Below are 20,207 nucleotides of genomic sequence, written 5' to 3' on the forward strand. Positions count from 1 at the left end.
ATTACATCGATTACATTTGGAAGGTTAAGGGTTGACATCCAGAAAGTCCAAAGTAGATATCTTTATAAATGACACAGATAGAACTAAGAAGTTACATTTTCTGTTGCAGATAGTGTTCTTAGATGTTTTGTCCTAAGATAAGAATTTGAGGGTTTGTGTGCATGCGTGTGTGTGTGTGTGCGCACGCGCGCGCGTGTAGGCGTATGGGAAATAGGAAGGAAAGAAGGAGGGAGGGAGGCAGGAAGGAAGGGAGGGAGGGAGGGAAGGGAAGGGGATAAATATTTTTTATTTCATTTCTGGGGACCAGACTGCATACATTCAGATCTAGAACTCTCATATTCCAATAGTGTGATCTCAGGTGGTTTTCATAACCTCTTTGTGTCTCAGGTTTTTTATCTATAAGATGGGGATAATAATAACACCCACCCCATAAGGTTATTTTAAAGATTGGATGAATTAATACATTTAAAACACTCATTTAATATTAAATATATTGACCTTTTACCACTTTTATATTACATGGATATGTAGAATATATATCATGTATATTACATGCAAAGGTCCTTTTAGGCATTTAAATTTAGACTCAGTGGTCAAAAGTATGAAAAATGTACATTTCAGTGCTGCTACATCTTTTCAAATCTTTTTTTTTCCTAGTTTATTTATAATGTCTGAAATCTGAGGAAGTTATTAAATACTAATGTTGTTTCCATCAGTTCAATATCTACTCCATCGTTTCGATCTATATTTCAATAGATATTCCATAAGTTTGAATGTAATGCAATTATAAGAAGTATCTGTCTCTTTCAAAAGGTTGGGCAATTAAAGATACTGCTGAAGTCCGTGTTTGACCAATGGAATGATCACAAAGTGGCCTTTGATGAGATAAACAGCTACCTCATGGAGGCCAGATACTCTCTTTCTCGCTTCCGTCTGCTGACTGGTTCTTTAGAAGCTGTACAGGTTCAGGTAGACAATCTTCAGGTAAGGAATGAACTTAACCCATCTTTGATATTCTCTTTACTTTGATAAAATTTTAAAAAGCCATGTGAACATCATCCCGGAATATTGCTGTATATTGTTCATATTTAGTTATTTTTAAATATTCAAGATTAATCGTACCTGCTTTATTATTAACTTAATTAAACCTTCCTGTGGATGCCCAATTTCTGGATTAGTTGATAGAAAACCAAATGATTTTAAAAACTCTATTATATAAATACCTGTGTGAATATATTTTATAAAAAAGATTTTATATTCAAGCCAACCTCCCTGACCCATTGTCGCTGCCTATGTCTTCCCCTTTCTCTCTTTATCCTGCTTCTCCGAACATGTTCTGAGGAATTAAAAAGAAAACAAAGAGAAAGATAGCAAAGTGGTAAATCTGTAAACTATTAAGTTGTTAGTTCAGCGTAGCATCAGTGGTCAGTGTGATGTGTACACATCAGCCTCTTTTCCTAAGTACTTCCTGCTTGGTTTCCTGGGTGCCTGTCATCACTGTACTCGTATAGAATGACATTGCTGCCATTTGACCCCGCAGAGCACTCTCTCTTACCTCAGGCCACTGCCTTCCAACAGCTGCCGCTTGTACTCCCTGTGCACTGGGCACTGAGCGGGCACTCTCACCTGCAGCCGCTCTTTCTCCCTGGCTAACTCATGCAGGGCACGGGATGGGCGGGACAGGCCCTCCAGGGAGGGGATGCCAGCATGAGCCCCTCCTTACATTAGGCCACCTCCCTGGCTTGGCAATGAACGTTCATATGTTGCTGACTTCATACACAGACGTCCCTCTCTGAAGGGAATGTTTTTTTCTTATGGGTGGGATAGGAGGGAGGAAGGATAAAATGTATCTAGGTAATTTCTTTAAACCTTAAATAGTTTTTGCAGATACTGAGAGTCGTTAAAACAGTGCTTTGAGAATAGTAAGTTTGGAAACATATTTTATAAGCTTGCAGCAATTAGAAGTACTTTTTAGTTTGGCGTATGCTGTTTAACACCTGCACGTGTGGTCTTAAGATATGAAAGGATTTTGATTTGATGGCAGTCAGATGTTGGTGTTAAATAGAACTGGATTTTTGTGCCCTACTTCATTCACCTAGAGAGTTTTGCTATGAATGGAGTCTGTCACCTCAGCAGTGTTTCTGGGGAAATGTCTTCCTTCAAGATGTGTCGCTGGTCCTTGGTAGAAGATTGCGCCAAGTCTATAACCTGTCTAAAAAGTATTCTTTGCAAGGAAGAACACCCAGATAGAGAATTTATAAATGGTACCCAGAAAAATCATGACTTCTGAAGGTCTGCTTGTTAGGAGTTTCTGGTAGAACAGTTCTAGATATGTAATAAAAGAGACACCTGGGTTTTGACTTTGAACAGCAAAGAGAACCAGTGTGAGAGATTGCATGCATGCCACTGTCAGAGCTTCATACCAGATGACAAGGACACTTGTGTGAGCTTTTCCAGCAGAATTCCAGATGCCACAGTAAGAAGGTTTAGTTGTTAGGAATCCCTTCTCACACCCATAAGAACAAAATCATAAAAGAAGCAATGATTATCTAATGAAAACTTACAAAGCATGGGAACAAAGTCATGGTTTATGTATTTATATGTGCATTTTTATGAAAACAGCTCTAAATTACTTGATTATTAGAATTTGGAACTTGATTATTAGAATTTGCATCCCGTCACGTCATCTGTGGCACTTTTTTTTCCCCCTTCCCTGGGAAGAATCTTCAAGACGATCTGGAAAAACAGGAAAAGAACTTACAGAGGTTTGGCTCTATCACCAACCAACTGTTAAAAGAATGTCACCCACCTGTGACAGAAACTCTTACCAACACATTAAAAGATGTCAATATGAGGTATGGATCATGCTAATTTTATGCATTATTTACATCACAGCCTTCTTAGGAATAATGATACAATTAAAACTTGCTAGCATTTTAAAGTTGAGCTTTAAAGACTCTATTCAGGTTTTACTCTTCACAAATGAATTTAAGGTAAGAGAATGTAGTGACGAGGCTTAGAAAGAAATTAGCCCTGCTGTATATCCAAAGATTGACCTCATTCCTACTGTATTCCTAAAATATGAGTGGGTCATATGACGTGATAAAATGTCCAACTGAGATGAAACATCCCCACATTATTTCCATAGTCACATGAAGGAGGATCGTGAAAAGTAATAGAGTAAATAACAGCATTTGTTGAGAGGTGTTAATCTGCCCATGAGTGTTGGCTGTTGTTTTCAGATGGAATAACTTGCTGGAAGAGATTGCTGAGCAGCTGTGCTCCAGCAAGGCCCTCCTTCAGCTTTGGCAGAGGTACAAGGACTACTCCAAACAGTGTGCGTCTACAGTTCAACAGCAGGACGACCGAGCCAACGAGCTCCTCAAGACGGCCACGAACAAGGACATTGCCGATGACGAAGCTGCGGCTTGGATTCAGGACTGCAACGTATGTTTAGGCACTCCGGTGTTTTCCCGCCTGGCCAGCCTTAGACATCGCAGGTGTCAGGTTTAGACTGTGTCTACGCTTTTGGTGTGTCTCAGTATGTGGGACAGCTATCCAACAGTTGCTTCTAACTATCAGAGAGGCTCCTAGCTTTTCAGAACACAGTTGCGCATGTATCAGATTTAAGAGGCCCCTCCCCACTGTTTCATTTTTAAAGATGAGTTGTTTTCCCATTTTTTTTTCCTAATGGCACACCCTCCATGAGAAGAGTTGGGCTGTTTTTACAGATTTGGTCAGTATAAGAAATGACCGGGGCGCCTGGGTGGCTCAGTCGATTAAGTGTCTGACTTCAGCTCAGGTCATGATTTCACGATTTGTGAGTTCAGGCTGCGCATTGGGCTCTGTGCTGACAGCTTGGAGCCTGGAGTTGGATTCAGATTCTGTCTCCCTCTCTCTCTCTGTTCCTCCCTGCTTGCACTCTGTCTCTCTTTCTCAAAAATAAATAAACACTAAAAAAATTTTTTTAATATAAGAAATGACTGAATGGAGACTAATGTTGTATCTTTTAAAAATCCACTGTGAAAAGTATGATCTATCTCTTATGTAAGCATTCGCATAATTATTTCTTCTAAGAATTTAATAGTAGAAAGAAGTCTTTCTCTCCTGATTTACTGGTATACTTCTTTCCTTTTTTTCTTTTTTTTTTCCTTAAATAGTTTATTGTCAAGTTGGTTTCCATGTAATACCCAGGGCTCATCCCAACAAGGGCCCTCCTCCATGCCCATCACCCCCCTTCCCCTTCACCCTCCATCTGCCCTCAGTTTGTTCTCAGCATTCAAGAGTCTCTCATGGTTTGCCTCCCTCCCTCTCCCCAACTATTTTTCCCCTTCTTCTCCCCCATGGCCCTCTGTTAAGTTCCTCCTAATCCACCTATACGTGCAAACATATGGTATCTGTCCTTCTCTGCCTGACTTATTTCGCTCAGCATAACATCCTCAAGGGCCATCCATGTTGCTACACATGGCCAATGTCATTCTTTCTCACTGCCATGTAGTATTCCATCATATAGATAACCCACATCTTCTTGATCCATTCCTCAGTTGATGGACACTGAGGCTCTTTCCACGTTTTGGCTATTGTTGAGAGTGCTGCTATGAACATTGGGGTCCATGTGCCCCTGTGCATCAGCACTCTTGTATCCCATGGGTAAATCCCTAGCAGTGCTATTGCTGGGTTATAGTGGAGTTCCATTGTTAACTTTTTGAGGAACCTCTACACTGTTTTCCAGAGGGGCTGCACCAGTTTACATTCCCACCAACAGTGTAGGAGGGTGCCCGTTTCTCCACATCCTCGCCAGCATCTAGAGTTCTCTGATTTGCTCATTTTAGCCACTCTGACTGGTGTGAGGTGGTATCTCAGTGNGGTTTCATTGATCTGTTCAACTGTCTTTTTGGATTTTGTATTGTTTGTTTCTGCCCTGATTTTTATTATTTCTCTTTTCCTACTGGGTTTGGGGTGCTCTTGTTGCTCTCCTTCGAGTTCCTATAGGTGCACTGTTAGATTTTGTACTTACACTGTTTGATTTTGTACTTGTGTTTTTTCTTATTTCTTAAAATAGGCCTGGAGTGCAGTGTACTTTCCTCTTAGGACTGCCTTTGCCACATCCCATAGAATTTGAATTGTTGTGTTTTCATTTTCATTTGTTTCCATACATTTTCAAATTTCTTCTCTAATTGCCTGATTGACCCATTCATTCTTTAGTAGGGTTTTCTTTAACCTCATAGTTTTGGAGGTTTTCCAGACTTCTTCCTGTGGTTGATTTCAAGTTTCATAGTATTGTGACCTGGAAGTGTGCATGGTATGATCTCAATTCTTTTATATTTATTGAGGGCTGCTTTATGTCCCAGTATGTTATCTATCTTGGAGAATGTGCCATGCACACTTGAGAAGAAAGTGAATTCCATGGCCTCAGGATGTAGAGTTCTAAATATATCTGTCAGATCCATCTGGTCCAATGTGTCATTCAAGTCCATTGTTTCTTTAGTGATTTTCTCTCTAGCTGATCTACCCATTGCTGTAAGTCAAGTATTAAAGTCCCCTGGTATTTGCACATTCTTATCTATAAGATTGTTTCTGTTTGTGATTAATTGTTTTATGTATTTAGGTGCTCCTGTATTTGGTGTGTAGACATTTATAATTGTTAGCTCTTCCTGATGGATAGACCCTGTAATTATTATGTAATGCCCTTCTTCATCCCTTGTTACTGCCTTTACTTTAAAGTCCAGTTTGTCTGATATAAGTATAGCTACTCCAGCTTTCTTCTGACTTCCAGTAGCTTGATAGATATTTCCCCATCCCCTTACTTTTAATCTGAAGTTGTCCTCAGGCCTAAAACGAGTTTTTTGTAGATAGCAAATAGGTGAATTTTGTTCTTTTATCCATTCTGCTACCCTATGTCTTTTGATTGGGGCATTAAGTCCACTTACATTCAGTGTTGTTATTGAAAAATATGAGTTTAGAGTCATTGTGTTCTTTGTAGGATTCATGCTTATTGTGGTGTCTCTGGTATCTTTTATTTCTTGCAACATTTCCCTCATAAAGTCTCCCTGAGGATTTCTTGTAGGGCTGGTTTAGTGGTGATGAATTCTTTCAATTTTTTGTTTATTTGGGAAGACTTTTATCTCTCCTATTCCGAATGACAGGCTTACTGGATAGAGGATTCTTGGCTGCATTATTTTTTCTGTTCATCACATTGAAAATTTCCTGCCATTCCTTTCTGGCCTGCCAAGTTTCAGTAGATAACTCCATAACCACTCTGATAGGTTTCCCTTTGTATGTTAGGGCCCTTGTATCCCGAGCTGCTTTCAGAATTCTCTCTTTGTCCTTATATTTTGCCAGTTTCACTATATGTCGTGCAGAAGATCGATTCAAGTTGTGTCTGAAGGGAGTTCTCTGTGCCTCTTGGATTTCAGTGTCTGTTTCCTTCCCCAAATTGGGGAAGTTCTCTGCTATAATTTGTTTAAGGACTCCTTCAGCACCTTTCCCTCTCTCTTCCTCTTCTGGGATTCCTATGATACAGATATTGTTCCATTTGATTTTATCTCTCAGCTCTCGAGCTCCCCTTTTTGTGTTCCTGGATCAGTTTATCTCTCTTTTTCTCGGCTTCCTCTTTTTCTATAATTGTATCTTCTAATTCACCTCTTCTCCTCTCTGCCTCTTCAATCCGTGGATTTTACGCCTCCATTTCATTATACACCAATTTATAGCATTTTTTAATTCATCACAACGATTTTTAAGCTCCATAGTCTTTGTAGCAATAGTTTCTCTGATGTTTTCCATGCCTTTTTCAAGCCCAGTGATTAATTTTATGACTATTGTTCTAAATTCTTGTTCAGTTATGTTGCTTATATCTGTTTTGAGCAGTTCTTTAGCTGTCATTTCTTCCTGGAAATTCTTTAGAGGTGAGTTCTTCTGTTTTGTCATTTTGGTTAGTTTTCTGTCTCTTGTTAGCTTTAAAAGCTTGTTATGCACTCTGTACCTGCGAATACTGCTGTATGAAAGAAGGCTCTTTGACTGTCCAGGGTCTGTCCATTCAGGAAGTCTTCTTTGAGTGGTGTCTCTTGGTCTCTCTTGTTCAGACTTTGGTTACTTTATTTCCCTACACATAGTGGTATTTGGGACTCCCCACCATGTTTACTTTGGCTTGTTTCCTGAGGTAGCCTTGGAAAAGAAAACAGACAGACAAACCAAGGGAACAAAGACACACAAATGCACAGACAACTCCAACAAACACGCAAACTGAAAGGGAAAAAGAAAAAGAAAAAAAAAAAAAGAAGGGAAAAAAAGAGGAAGGAGGAAAAATAAATAATAAAAATTTAAAAAAAAGAGGAAAAGAAAAGAAAAAAGGAAAAACCCAAAAAGCAAAGACAGTCTAAAAGCATAAAACCAGAATTCCCAGCTACAAATAAAGAGTCAGGTGTGTGCAGTACTGATGGATGAGCATATACAAAGAAAGAAATGACAGGGTGGGGAGGAAGCAAAATTGGAAGAGAAATGACCAGACAGAGAGACTAAGAGGCTTAATTCAGAGAGAGAAAGAGGAGAATATGGTAAGAGGTGAGGAGAAAGAAAGATAACGTTACTCAGAGAAACTATATAGTCTGATTACTCCAGAGAGAGAGAGAGATAGAAAGTAAGTGGTGGAGGTGTAGAATATACATCTAGAGAATGGATTAAATGTGACTGTTTAAGCAAACCAGTGACCAGATGCCCAGTCCAGCAGAGGGAATGGATACGTATGAGACAAGGGAAAATATATGCTATAAGGTTTTCTCAGTGGACTCTGTCTCCTTTTCCTCCCAAACTCCTGGATTCTGTATGGGTTCCTATGGCTTCAGGCCTTCTCCATTTGAGAGATGGGGGCGAGTGAAATGTAGGGAGCTCCCCACTTCTCTGCCATCCTGCCTCCTCCGGCCTCACAGTTCATGATTTCAACCCCTTGTTGGGGTCTGTGCTGTCAGCCAATATACTTCTTTCTAATAGCTTTTTAATATTTCTCTTTTTCACTGAAGTTGCCAATAATCTACTTTGGGTTTTCAGGAACAGTTCTCTTGTTTCACTCATTCCATGGTTCTTACTCTTTATTTGGCTTTCTTTTAATGAACTTGTTTCAAAGAGCTTCTTGTAAACATTCCCAGATCAGTGTATTAGAATTAGGCAAGTTGTAAAAAGCACGTAAATAAAATTTCAGCCTATCCTAATACCTTCACATGAATGCTAAATAATCACCTTAGAGCCAAAGTTTAATATTTACACTAAAGGTAATGTAATGCTTTTCTCCCTGACTTCCACATAGTTTATCCTTATAAAATTTGTCATTTTATTTTTAATTTTTTAATGTTTATTTATTTTTGAAAGAGAGAGAGAGAGAGGGAGAGAAACAGAGCAGGAGCAGGAGAGGGGCAGAGAGACAGAGGGAGAAACAGAATCCGAAGTAGGCTCCAGGCTTTGGGCTGTCGGCACAGAGCCTGACGTAGGGCTCGAATTCATGAGCCTTCGAGCCATGAGATCATGACCTGAGCCGAAGTCAGCTGCTTAACCGACCGAGCCACCTAGGTGCCCCAAGATTTGTCATTTTAAAGTTTCAGTTCTTCTGAGTTGATACACACATACCTGTTTTAAAGGGCAGTGCCCCAAATTATTTCTCTGAATTTGTTAAAAATCTGTGTCAAGGTCAAAAGTGCCCTTTGTTTTTCTCCCTCTCGCAAAAGTCACTGTGTAAACATAGCAGGCTCTGCTCTTTCCCACATCTGGTGGGGCACCAACAACAAGTAGAAGAACCAGTCATTTGTCATTTCTTAGTGGTAGATGGAAATCAGAAACAGGGAATTTCCACCGGCTTCAATTTTGAGCATATACGAGTGTCCCACCAAAAAAAAAAAAAAAAAAAAAAAAAAANGAAGCCATGGAAAAGAATGAAGATACAGTCTGCTTTGTATCCCGGCTGACTCTGCTCACCAGCGCCGGTGCTGGGGTTCTATGCGCCCCTGAGACAGGAGGGTCCACTGTAACCACTATAGTGCGACCACGCATGCAGACAGTGCCGTTGACAAACTCATCCCTGTGTGTATCATATTAAGTAGAAAAAGGCAAAATGTAGCACTATGTTTTTAATTTGATACCAACTACAAGACAAGGTAGGAAAAACTGCCCAAAAGCTTCCAGTATTGGCTCTCCTTGTAGACATGATTCTTCTTGTTTACGTATGTTTCTCTGCAGTTCCCCAGTGCCCTACAGTGAACCTATGTGACTTTTATTATAAGAATAGCACATTTATCTCTAAAAACGTTAACACACACCCGTTTTAAAAGTCAGATTTTATTCTTGATCATTCTTGTGCAGGTGAAGGTTATTTAGTATAATAATTTGACAAAGTAATAATGGAGTGTTTCTAGACGCGCAGACCTTTGCTGATTATCAGTCTAAGGAGTACCCTTAGCATGTTGTTTCATAATGGCATATTTTCATCTTCTATAGGAGCTCCTCAAAGGCCTGGGGACAGTGAAGGATTCCCTTTTTGTTCTCCATGAGCTGGGAGAGCAGCTCAAGCAACAAGTGGGTGCTTCGGCAGCGTCGGCCATTCAATCCGATCAGCTGTCTTTGAGTCAACGCTTATGTGCCCTAGAACAGGGTCTGTGCAAGCAGCAGGCTGTGTTACAGGTGCGTTATGGTAGAGCTCATATTCAGTGTCGTAAATGGGGCATCTATAACATCTCAGCCTCAACACAGGAAAAGAAAATCTCTCCAGCGTTGAGACTATGCCTCTTTCAAGAGCAAAGAATTAAAAGAGTAAACAAACTTGGAAGTTCCAATGGGGACCAGGGAAGGTGGGAGCCTTGCACTGTTCTTTCCAATGTAATTTTGCCCCTGAACCTAAATGCCTCCTTCTAGGGTGCTGAGTAAGATGTCTTCGACTAATCAGCACGAAGTGGCTTTAAGGCTGACATTCATGTTTATGTATCAATCAGAATATATTTGTTTGGAAGCATATTTTACAAGTAACTTTAGTTGGTTAATTAATAAGTGGTACATAGGAATCATTCTGTTTTCAAAAAATTATATTAATAAAGAGAAGAAAGTTTAAATCCTATAGCCTTGTTTCTTCAGGAAAGGCATCTTGAAGATGGCAATCCGACACAAGAATATGAAAAGTAATTTCAATATCCACTTGCCCTTTAACTAGATTTCTAAATATCAATTTTCTTTTGTGGGGAAAAAAAAAGGCTGGAGTTCTTGACTATGAAAGCTTTACCAAGAGTTTAGAAGCTTTGGAGGCCTGGATAGTAGAAGCAGAAGAGCTATTACAAGGGCAGGACCCTAGCCACTCTTCTGACCTCTCGTCCATCCAGGAAAGGATGGAAGAACTTAAGGTAAGTGCGTTCAAACCCCAGGCCCAAATCTTCTATCCTCTGTTGTCAAAATCTTAAGGAATACTCACAACCTCTGACATAGGCCTACTTTTTATTTTGGGCCTCCAAAGAAAAGCTTGCCAGCTCTGTTTCCCTGCAATGAGCAGGCACTGATTTCACAGACTGCAGTGGGAGCCTGGCCAGAAGCAGCCCTCGGTGCTCAGTGCTCCTTTGCACCTCTCGTCTCTCTCCATGCCCAGTGGGCCAGCTCCTCCCTCATAGCCCTTGAAACCTCCATCCCCACCTCTACCCTCATCCACTCCATCGCAAGCCCCCTGTCTCTCGGATCCTGGGCACAGCCTCCATGGGTCCCCTCTCAGCCACTCTTCCTCCTCTAGCCCACAGCTGCCAGAATGATCTCCTTCTATAAGGTTTTCCTTAATTATGAACTATTTTAAACATACAGTAAATAAAATAATACAATAGACATGCCAATTCTGGTGTCCTTTTCCTCTGCTTAAAGCCCTCCACGGGTTCGCACTGCTCTCCCATGGTGAAGACCAGTGTGGACTGTCATGCCCAGTGTACCTGGCTTGCACCTCAGGGCCCCATCTTCACCACTGTTCATGTCAGCATCCATCATAGCGCTTCCTGGCATCTGCACGCACCATATTCCTGTTTTCTGGAATTCCTTTTTTGTCCCCACCAACTCCCTTCCCACCAGAAGGAATGAACTTTTGATCATTTTGTTCAATGTCACTCCCTTAAGAAAGCTTCCCCTTTTGTTCATGGTCAGGCTTCCCGGGGACACACTTCCAAAGCACACTATTTGTTATCTTAAAATTTTTTTTCATACTAGTTAATTACGTTCATGTGATCATGTGATTACTGTTGTGGAATGGTGTTGTGACTCTATTATTAGAATAGTATCTTACAGTCTGGGAGCCCCATGAGAAGGACAGTGGCATGTGAGTTTTGTTCACCTCTGATATCTACCCATGGAAATTCTGCCATTTGGTTGTTATGCTTTTGGCTTCAACACTTGGGAAGATTTATTCCATCTTCAGGGTAATGAGCCTATGTCAGAGCATGCAAAGAGAAAACACACACAGCCAAAGGTGTCCTGACATTTTCTTCTTCCTGTCACCAGTTTTCTAGATAGAGTTATAGATGCCCACATGAAAACCAGAAAAGACAGCTTTGTCCTATGTTTGAGATCTAAAAGCCTAGATTGCGTTGTCAGCTGAGTCTCACCAACTTTGGGATTGGAGCCAAGGACCTAAAACTGAAACTGTTAAGATAATGCATGGTGGCTTCAAAGCTTGAATGGGATTGTGTTCCATCTAGCAAGAGCTCCAGAGCTCTTGTTTACCCAAATCTGCCACCTGCTAGCTGGGGGGGCCTTGCGCAGTTTGCTTACAGATTCTGAGCATCTTGTCTCCCATCCTGAAGTCGGAATAGTAGTAGTACTTACCTTATGGTCTTGTTTAGCAAATGAGTTATTACCTGTAAAGCTTTTATAATAATACTTGGTTTGTAACAAGCGTTTAAGGAATGGTAGCTATTACTATTATAATTGCTGCTATTATAAATATTAGTATTGGTATTAGATAATAAAGGAGCAGAATAGCACAGATAGATGGAATATACAAGGTAAGAAATAAGCCTTTTCAGTCATCAGCATAATTTTCATCCTTCATCAGTTATCAAGAATTACTTACGAGTAAATATACCAAGTAAATAATATACATAAACTACCTACATGTTCAATGAAAGCTAGTTAAGTAGCTGTAAAAGCGATTGCAGCAGGAGCACTGGAAACAGACTAGGAAATGCAGCTCTTTTTTTATTTACAGCTCTGGAATTTATAAGTAAGTGGCCTAGAAATGCATAGGAGACCAAAGACTATCTTCTTCCGGAAATCAGAGGTCCGGAAGTCCAGTGTGAAGTGTGAAAGAACTTTGCCTTGGGGCGCCTGGGTGGCTCAGTCAGTTAACTGTCAGACTTCAGCTCAGGTCATGATTCCATGGTTTTTGAATTCGAGCCCCACATTGGGCTCTGTGCTGACAGCTCAGAGCCTGGAGCCTGCATCGGATTCTGTCTCTCCCTCTCTTTGCTCCTCCCCCTCTCATGCTTGCTTGCTCTCTCTCTCTCTCTCTCTCTCAAGAATAAATAAACATTTAAAAAAACTTAAAAGAAAAAAAACCTTGCCTTTTCTGACCATAGTGCTAACTTGGCTTTTAAATCTTGCTTTCAGGGACAGATGTTAAAATTCAGCAGCATGGCCCCAGATTTAGACCGTCTAAATGAGCTTGGCTATAGGCTACCCCTGAATGATAAAGAAATCAAAAGGATACAAAATCTCAATCGGCACTGGTCTCTCATCTCCTCTCAGACTACAGAGAGATTCAGGTAGAGTAACCAAGAGATGGGTTGGCCACTCTGCTATATCAGTAGAAATAAGTGCATGGCTTGTGTACGTCTGTAAGTTCTACGTCTTTCTAGTGATACTCACAGACTTTGATCCAGAAGGAGAAAATTCAGTGAAGTGGTGTCCCATGCTTAATGTACTAAAAATTGCTTGAACAAAAAAATTTTTAAAAGCTCATATAAGAACATATTAAAGATACATACATAATTTTATCATTTTTAAAACTTACCATTTTATGCTTTTATTCTTTTTTTTAAATTTTATTACTTGATGTAAAAACTTTGTGGTAGTCAGCTTAAAAGGGGAGGCAGAGAATCTTCATGTAATCTAGTTTTATATACTAACAATATAAGAACAAAAATATAATCATATTCTTTTTCCTTTGGTCTGTCAGTAAGTTGCAGTCATTTTTGCTACAACATCAGACTTTCTTGGAAAAATGTGAAACATGGATGGAGTTCCTGGTTCAAACGGAACAAAAGTTAGCAGTAGAGATTTCAGGCAATTATCAGCACCTTTTGGAGCAGCAGAGAGCACATGAGGTAGGTGATGCCAGTAGGTTTTCGGGTAATAGCGCCACATGGAGGAGTTCAAGCGATGTATCGTGTGGTGATATCTCTTAAGCTTGAAGTTTTCATACCTTAATTACAAAAATGTGGTCCGGTTCTTTGCTTTCATGGTTGGCTTTAAAAACATGTCAGGCTTCTGGGGCGCCTGGGTGGCTCAGTCGGTTAAGTGTCCGACTTCGGCTCAGGTCACGATCTCACGGTTCGTGGGTTTGAATCCCGTGTCGGGCTCTGTGCTGACAGCTCAGAGCCTGGAGCCTGTTTTGGATTCTGCGTCTCCCTCTCTTTCTGACCCTCCCCTGCTCAACGCTGTCTCTCTCCCTCTCAGAGATAAATTAAAAAAAAAACAAAAAACATTTTAAAAAATGTGTCAGGCTTCAATATGCTGCAATGTATACTGCCAGAATTGTGGTAAAAGTCTACTTACAGGGGGTAGGGGTTGGGAAGAGGGATTGGGGTGTGTGTGGAAGGAATGCAAAAAGACAATTTTCGAACTGAGTTACATCCTACATTAATATTGCCAAAGCTAGTTGATTAAGAGATTATGCCTTGATCGCAAGTGTTTGATAAATGAAAATCGTGTGTTCTGTAAAAAGCATATCGATACCAAATATCTCCATGTGTACCTCTTGGTCAAGTTGTATTATAATTATTTCTTAAGAAACACTGAAGAGAGAACTGAGTACAAAAAGCAAATTAATTTGGTTTCCTTGTATAAGTGAATTGTCCCGTGTATTTATGAAATATATGCAAATGGAGAGATAGGATTTACCTAAAAGCAGAGGAAAGCTTAATGCAGAACTATAAAGAGAATGAAACTAGGGGCGCTTGGGTGGCTCAGTCGGTTGAGCATTGAACTCTTGATTTTGCCTCAGGTCATGATCTCACAGTCATGAGATTAAGCCCTGCATTGGGCTCCACACTCAGTGTGGAACCTGCTTAAGATTCTCTCTCTCTCTCTCTCTCTCTCTCTCTCTCTCTCTCTCTCCCCCTCTGCCCATCTCCCCAGTTTGTGTGCTCTTGCTCTCTCTCTCTCTCAAAAAAAAAGTGAAACTAATTTTAAAACATTTTACTTAAATTTTAAAAATAGAGAATTTTTAAATGTGGAAGGTATTTTTAAGTCCATTTTTGTCAAGGTGACTTACAATGAGATAAAAGACAATCAAAACTGAAGTGAGATATCACTTTGTACCCACTATAATGACTATGATGGTGAAGACAGCATGTGTTGATGAGGGTTATGTAGAAATTGGAACTCTCATACATTACCAGTGGGGGTGTAAAATGGTGAAGCTGCTTTGGAAAACAACTGGAGAGTTCCTCAAAATATTAAACAGAGTTACCATATGACCCAATAATCCTACTCTTAGCTTGCTACCCAAGAGAAATGAACAGCTGTGTCCACAAAAACTTATGCAAGAATATCGTTCATATCAGTGTTATTTAGAGTAGCCCACAAGGGAGAACAACACGTATCTATCAGCTGATGAATGAATAGATAAAATGTGGGGGATAGTATTCAGCAATAAAAAGGAATGTGGTGATGATACACACTTCACATGGATCAACCTTGAAAACTTTATGCTAAGTGGAAAGAAGCCAGTCACAAAAGACAGGCATGATGCTTTTTACATGAAATATCCAAAGTAGGCAAATCCGTAGAGACAGAAAATAGGCTAGTGATTACCTAGTTCTCATGGACTGGGAAGAAATGGAGAGTGATTGCTGAGTGTGGAGTTCTTTTTAGGGTAAAGAAAATGGTCTAAAATTGATGATGTTGGTATGTGTCCAACTCTGGGAACTTAATAAAAGTCCTTAAATTATATACTCTAAATAGGTGAATTATAAGGTATATGAATTATATCTCAATTAATTTGTTTTAAAACCAGTGGAAATAATTCGAAAAACTTTCTGTTGAATTTTTTGGTAGTGAAATAATTTTATTAACAAATTAAATTAAAAAAGCAGTGAGTTAAAAAATGTGGGATTTTAAAATCTTTAAAACTTTCTAAAAGATCTTAAGCTATTCCCTATCTGAAAAAACAATACAAATTATGTATTAACACTTAATATGATTGGGTGATTTTGAAAGAAGCGAAATATAATTCTACTTTTAGTCACTTAGTTTTACTGAACAAAAATGAAACTTTAAGTATATCTTAATTGGTTGTTTAAAAATACATTATTTCTATACTGCAGGATTTCATCCTGATTCAACTGGAAATATTTTTCAAAGCTTTACTAAAACCAGAAATTTTGGAAAGTTACCAGAAAACTGGTCACTAAAACTGGGAACTCCTAAAGTATCTTTTTCTGTTTTTCAAATAATAGTTGTTTCAAGCAGAGATGTTCAGTCGTCAGCAGATTTTGCACTCGATCATTATTGATGGGCAGCGTCTTCTAGAACAAGGTCAAGTTGATGACAGGTAGGATCCTTGATATATTATTATGAAGAAAGTTTCCAGTGAAATAGTCATTTTCTTTTTAATGATCAAATTAGAGGGCATGTATCTAATCTTCCTAAGGCAATTGTACTGTAGTGGACCCTCAGTAATTGAAGGAGAGGCTTGTCTGAATCTCGAAAATGAGTGAGTATTGAATCTTCTTTAAGAACTGCTATTATATTATATAAAGGACGTAGAGTAATTGGAAATCACCTAGCCAACCTTCTCCAGGCCTCTGCTGCAGACTGGAATTAATGAATAGATGAGAACAAATTGTATCAATGATATATCAATGGTTCATAAACAGATGCTTCTAATAGTCTCATACAGCTACAGAAATTGTACTCCTCAAGGGAGCAGAGAGATCACTAGATTATCTCTCTTACTTATAGATGAAAACTTGAGACCCAGAAATGTGAACTGATGTGACCAAGGTCAATCAGCTAAGTAGCCACAAAATCGTGTATCTGGTTTCTAGTCAGGACCAGACAGCTTTACCATATCAGGGTAATTCCAGGTTTGAAAATGGTTTGCTGCCTTAGGTCAGAGGACACGCAAATGGAAATCTTGCTTCCGCTTCATTTCCTTAGCAGATTACCTCTTTATTAAAAGTAAAGAGGTAAAATCTAGCTCATCTTTTGACTTCTGGTATGTGAATTGACAATTTCATGCTGTGTTTACATTTCCTAGAACAATAGCTAGTCTATTCCATATACTTTATGTGATAATATTGGAGTATAAACCCCATTTATTACATAAAAACATCTTTCTCACATTAAGGCCCAGAATTAACTTGATGTTTTTTTCCAAAAAAAAAAAAACATAAATCATTGTTTTTATTAAGAGGTTTTTTTTATTTCTTAATGTTTTGGAAGCAATTTCAGTTTTGCGTGGATATTTCTTTGGCAGTAACGTGAAAGATTTTCATGGTTAAGCTTGGAACAACAAAATGTGAAGCCATATTTCTTCCTTTTTAAAAATGTTATTTGAAAAAAAAACTTATTTATTTAAATTCAAGTTAGTTAACATACAGTGTGCTGTTGGTTTCAAGAGGGGAACACTGTGACTCATCACAACCTAACAATTGAACTACTTGGTATTTATTCTAAGGATACAAAACTGCTGAATCCATATTTATTCTATTCAAGGTAAGCCAGGTCTACACATGAGGTGTGCTGAGAAATTAAGGCCTTCAAAATAAAACAAATTCAAATGGAATTAACTTATTCTTTGCTTTAGCCTCCCTTGATCAACTCTGTAACAGTATTATAAAAGTTTACGCGAGTAAGTAAAACAAAGTTTAAAATTCATGTACAAGCCATCATCTATTAAATTGTAAATGTTAACAGTTAAGGAGAAACACCAAAAAGAGGAAAATGAGAGGGTCGGACCAAGGATAATTCCTAAAGTTGCAAGGAAAAAAAAATTCCTATTAGAGCATGAAAGCCCCAGATTACAAATGTATTAGGTTTTAAAAGTTCATTTATGAATTTTGTGTTGAGAGTTCAAGTTCAGCCACAGGAACAGTGTCCTGTGATAAGTACTTCCTCACACTGACAGAAGGCTCAGGACTGTTGAGAACAAGGGCTCCAAAGTCACGTGCGGGGCACTTTTCATGTTGCAGGATATTCTCAGGTCCTGGAGTTAAATGTTCTCAGAGATGAAAGAAGCTTGTAACTTCTAGGGGAGAGTTTCATGAACCTGATTCATCACAACTACTGCAATTAGACTATTAATATCAGAATTTCCTTTCAGAAGCAAGAAGCACCAGTAACACATTTGGTTACAAGTCCAAAGTTTACGGTGGGCCTAGATAATAGGAGGTGTCCGGAATGGAGGGGTCCAGAACAGTGAGGCCAGCTCAGAGGGGAAGCCGCCCTCAAGGAGAAAATAGTATGTGGGAGGGAAGACACCAAAACTAACGTGATAGAGAAAAAAAAAAAAGTGATGTTACACATTAATATTAAAAGGTGAATAATGCTCTAATCTACAGAGAAACTCATTCTATTTGACATAGGACAAATCAGTTCTAGAGCCACAGATTAAAACTTCATAAAGAACTACCAGCATTTTTTAAAGGTCGAAAACACAGGTGTAGGAAGGACAGACTGAAAGATCTGTGATTATGTAGCCCGAAATTAAGAACACTTAAATAAAAGTTACTATCTTTAAGTATATGGACAACCTTCATACAGACAATGATGACAAGATTGTTTTCATTTTTCTGAGAACACAGTGAAATAGGCTTAACGTGTAGAAGGGACGACGTAGATTCATATGTGGGATAATTTGCTAAAGATTAGGACTGTTTATTGTCAGAGGATACAGAGAGTTTAAGTACAGTTTTAAAGAAGCGTTTTTAAATCACATGATTTTATTGAAGTGACTTATGATTCTTGCTGAAATCACCCAGCATTGTTCATCCCAAGTGGCTTATAATTCTGGCTAAAGACAGGTTTATAAGTAAGTTTTGGTCCTCATTTTCTCCCACTGTAGCACAAACGAGATGTTGCCTCCTGCCACATACTTTTAGGGTTTGGGGCCACCCCCACTGCATCACTACCCAATGCTCCCCACCTCTCGTGTACTCGGAGAATCAATGACAGCGATGCTACAGATACACCTGTAACCTGTGCTGAGACATGAAAATACTCACTGTTTGCGAAAACCAATAGTTTGACTGTTATAAATTTTAAATTTTACGTGAAATAGACCCAGATCCTGGAATGATATTTGAAAACCTCTGCCCTAACTCACTCCTCAGGGCTTATGGTCAAGCATATACATTGCATGTAGAAGTCGCTGATTATGTAAATGCATCCAGGGTAACACTGTTTCCTCCCTATGTAATTATTCCCACACCAGGGATGAATTCAACCTGAAATTGACACTCCTCAGCAACCAGTGGCAGGGAGTGATTCGCAGGGCCCAGCAGAGGAGGGGCATCATCGACAGTCAGATTCGCCAGTGGCAGCGGTACAGGGAGATGGCAGAAAAGCTTCGTAAATGGTTGGTTGAAGTGTCCTATCTGCCCGTGAGTGCTCTCGGAAGTGTCCCGATACCCCTGCAACAGGCAAGGACCCTCTTTGATGAAGTGCAGGTAAGGTGCAAAACACACGGATTTGAAACCTCTTCTATGTCTCCACTGCATGCTTTACCCTTGTCTCAGTTCTCCACAAGGATTCTGGAGTGACCCTGGAATGAGGACAAATATTGTTCCCAAGTGTCAACAGGAACACACAGTAACGATTGCGTTACAAAGCCCGTGTGTAAGGATGACAGTCTACTCGGGCCCAGCTGCTCACAGACCCTCTCTACTTCCCACACCAGTGCCTCCCCGCAGCTCACTAACCCCCAGCATGGAGGCAATGGCAGTGGCCAGGAAAGGGACACTTTGCCGGGATTATACTCACAAGCCATGTAAATGTGTAACTTAAGTATTCCGGGGCTCAATCCTGTCTGGGCTCTTTGTCCGTTCCTGGTCTGGCTCCTTACTTTCATCTCTCTGGGAACTGGGGTCTCCAGCCCCTTAGACAGACACCTCCTAGTTGTCTTATCAGTGCTTCCCAGTATGTTTCATGGTCTCCTTTTGCTTTGGAGGTCACTGTCCTCTGCTTCCTTTCTCCTCGCTTCTCTGGGAGACCTCATCCACACTTGGCTTTGTCGGCCTGCTGCCAGCGGAGAAGAGCCAGCGTGGTATCTTCCAGTGCTGTCTACCTCCTGAGTTTTCAACTTGTATATTCAACTGCCTTTTGGATTATATACGTGTGCATACAGACCTAGTATACACCACACCTTCCAGCAGAGCCTGTGATCTCTGGACCAGCCGTTCTCCAGCAATCCATTTCCCACATCCCCAGCTCAAGGAAATGTCATCAGGGCTAATCCTTCCATCACTTAGGACCCTGAGAGGTGCCCTAGAGCTATATTATTTCTCTCTCCCTTCCCATATCTAATATATTTCCATCTCCACTGCCACTGCTTTAGAGATGCTCATGATATCTTACCTACACAGACAATATCTTTCTCTTTTTTTAAATGTTTATTTATTTTTGAGACTGAGACAGAGTGCAAATGGGGGAGGGGCAGAGAGAGAGAGAGGGAGACCCAGAATCTGAAACAGGCTCCAGGCTCTGAGCTATTAGCACAGAGCTGGATGCAGGGCTCGAACTCGGGAACAGCGAGATCATTACCTAGGTCAAAGTCTGACGCTTAACTGACTGAGCCACCCAGGCGCCCCCAGATGCGATAGCTTTCTAACCTGTTAGTATATCCAATATATGCTCACCTGCCATTCCATCTTCTACTCTACTGCAGAGTGTTGTACTCCAAACACCACTTCCCTGCTTAATATTCCCTTGTAGATCTCGGTCACTTTCACTGTTAAAAAGAAAAGTGCCTTTGCAAGTGTGGT

General features: G+C 39.9%; 1 protein-coding gene across 2 annotated transcripts in view; it reads left to right on the forward strand.

Moving 5' to 3' along the window:
• The window catches only part of SYNE1 (spectrin repeat containing nuclear envelope protein 1), a 457,258-nt gene that overhangs the window by 358,305 nt on the left and 78,746 nt on the right, over nt 1-20,207 (forward strand). For both annotated transcript variants that reach the window (XM_077775982.1, XM_077775981.1), the window contains 9 exons: nt 814-984; nt 2,722-2,855; nt 3,243-3,447; nt 9,481-9,663; nt 10,227-10,373; nt 12,610-12,764; nt 13,178-13,325; nt 15,681-15,775; nt 18,659-18,893. In XM_077775982.1, coding sequence (XP_077632108.1) covers nt 814-984; nt 2,722-2,855; nt 3,243-3,447; nt 9,481-9,663; nt 10,227-10,373; nt 12,610-12,764; nt 13,178-13,325; nt 15,681-15,775; nt 18,659-18,893 — 1,473 coding nt within the window. The remainder of the gene's footprint in view (nt 1-813; nt 985-2,721; nt 2,856-3,242; nt 3,448-9,480; nt 9,664-10,226; nt 10,374-12,609; nt 12,765-13,177; nt 13,326-15,680; nt 15,776-18,658; nt 18,894-20,207) is intronic.

Source organism: Crocuta crocuta, unplaced genomic scaffold (assembly GCF_008692635.1).
Source record: "Crocuta crocuta isolate KB4526 unplaced genomic scaffold, BGI_CrCroc_1.0 scaffold25, whole genome shotgun sequence".
In the NCBI taxonomy this organism is placed as follows: domain Eukaryota; kingdom Metazoa; phylum Chordata; class Mammalia; order Carnivora; family Hyaenidae; genus Crocuta; species Crocuta crocuta.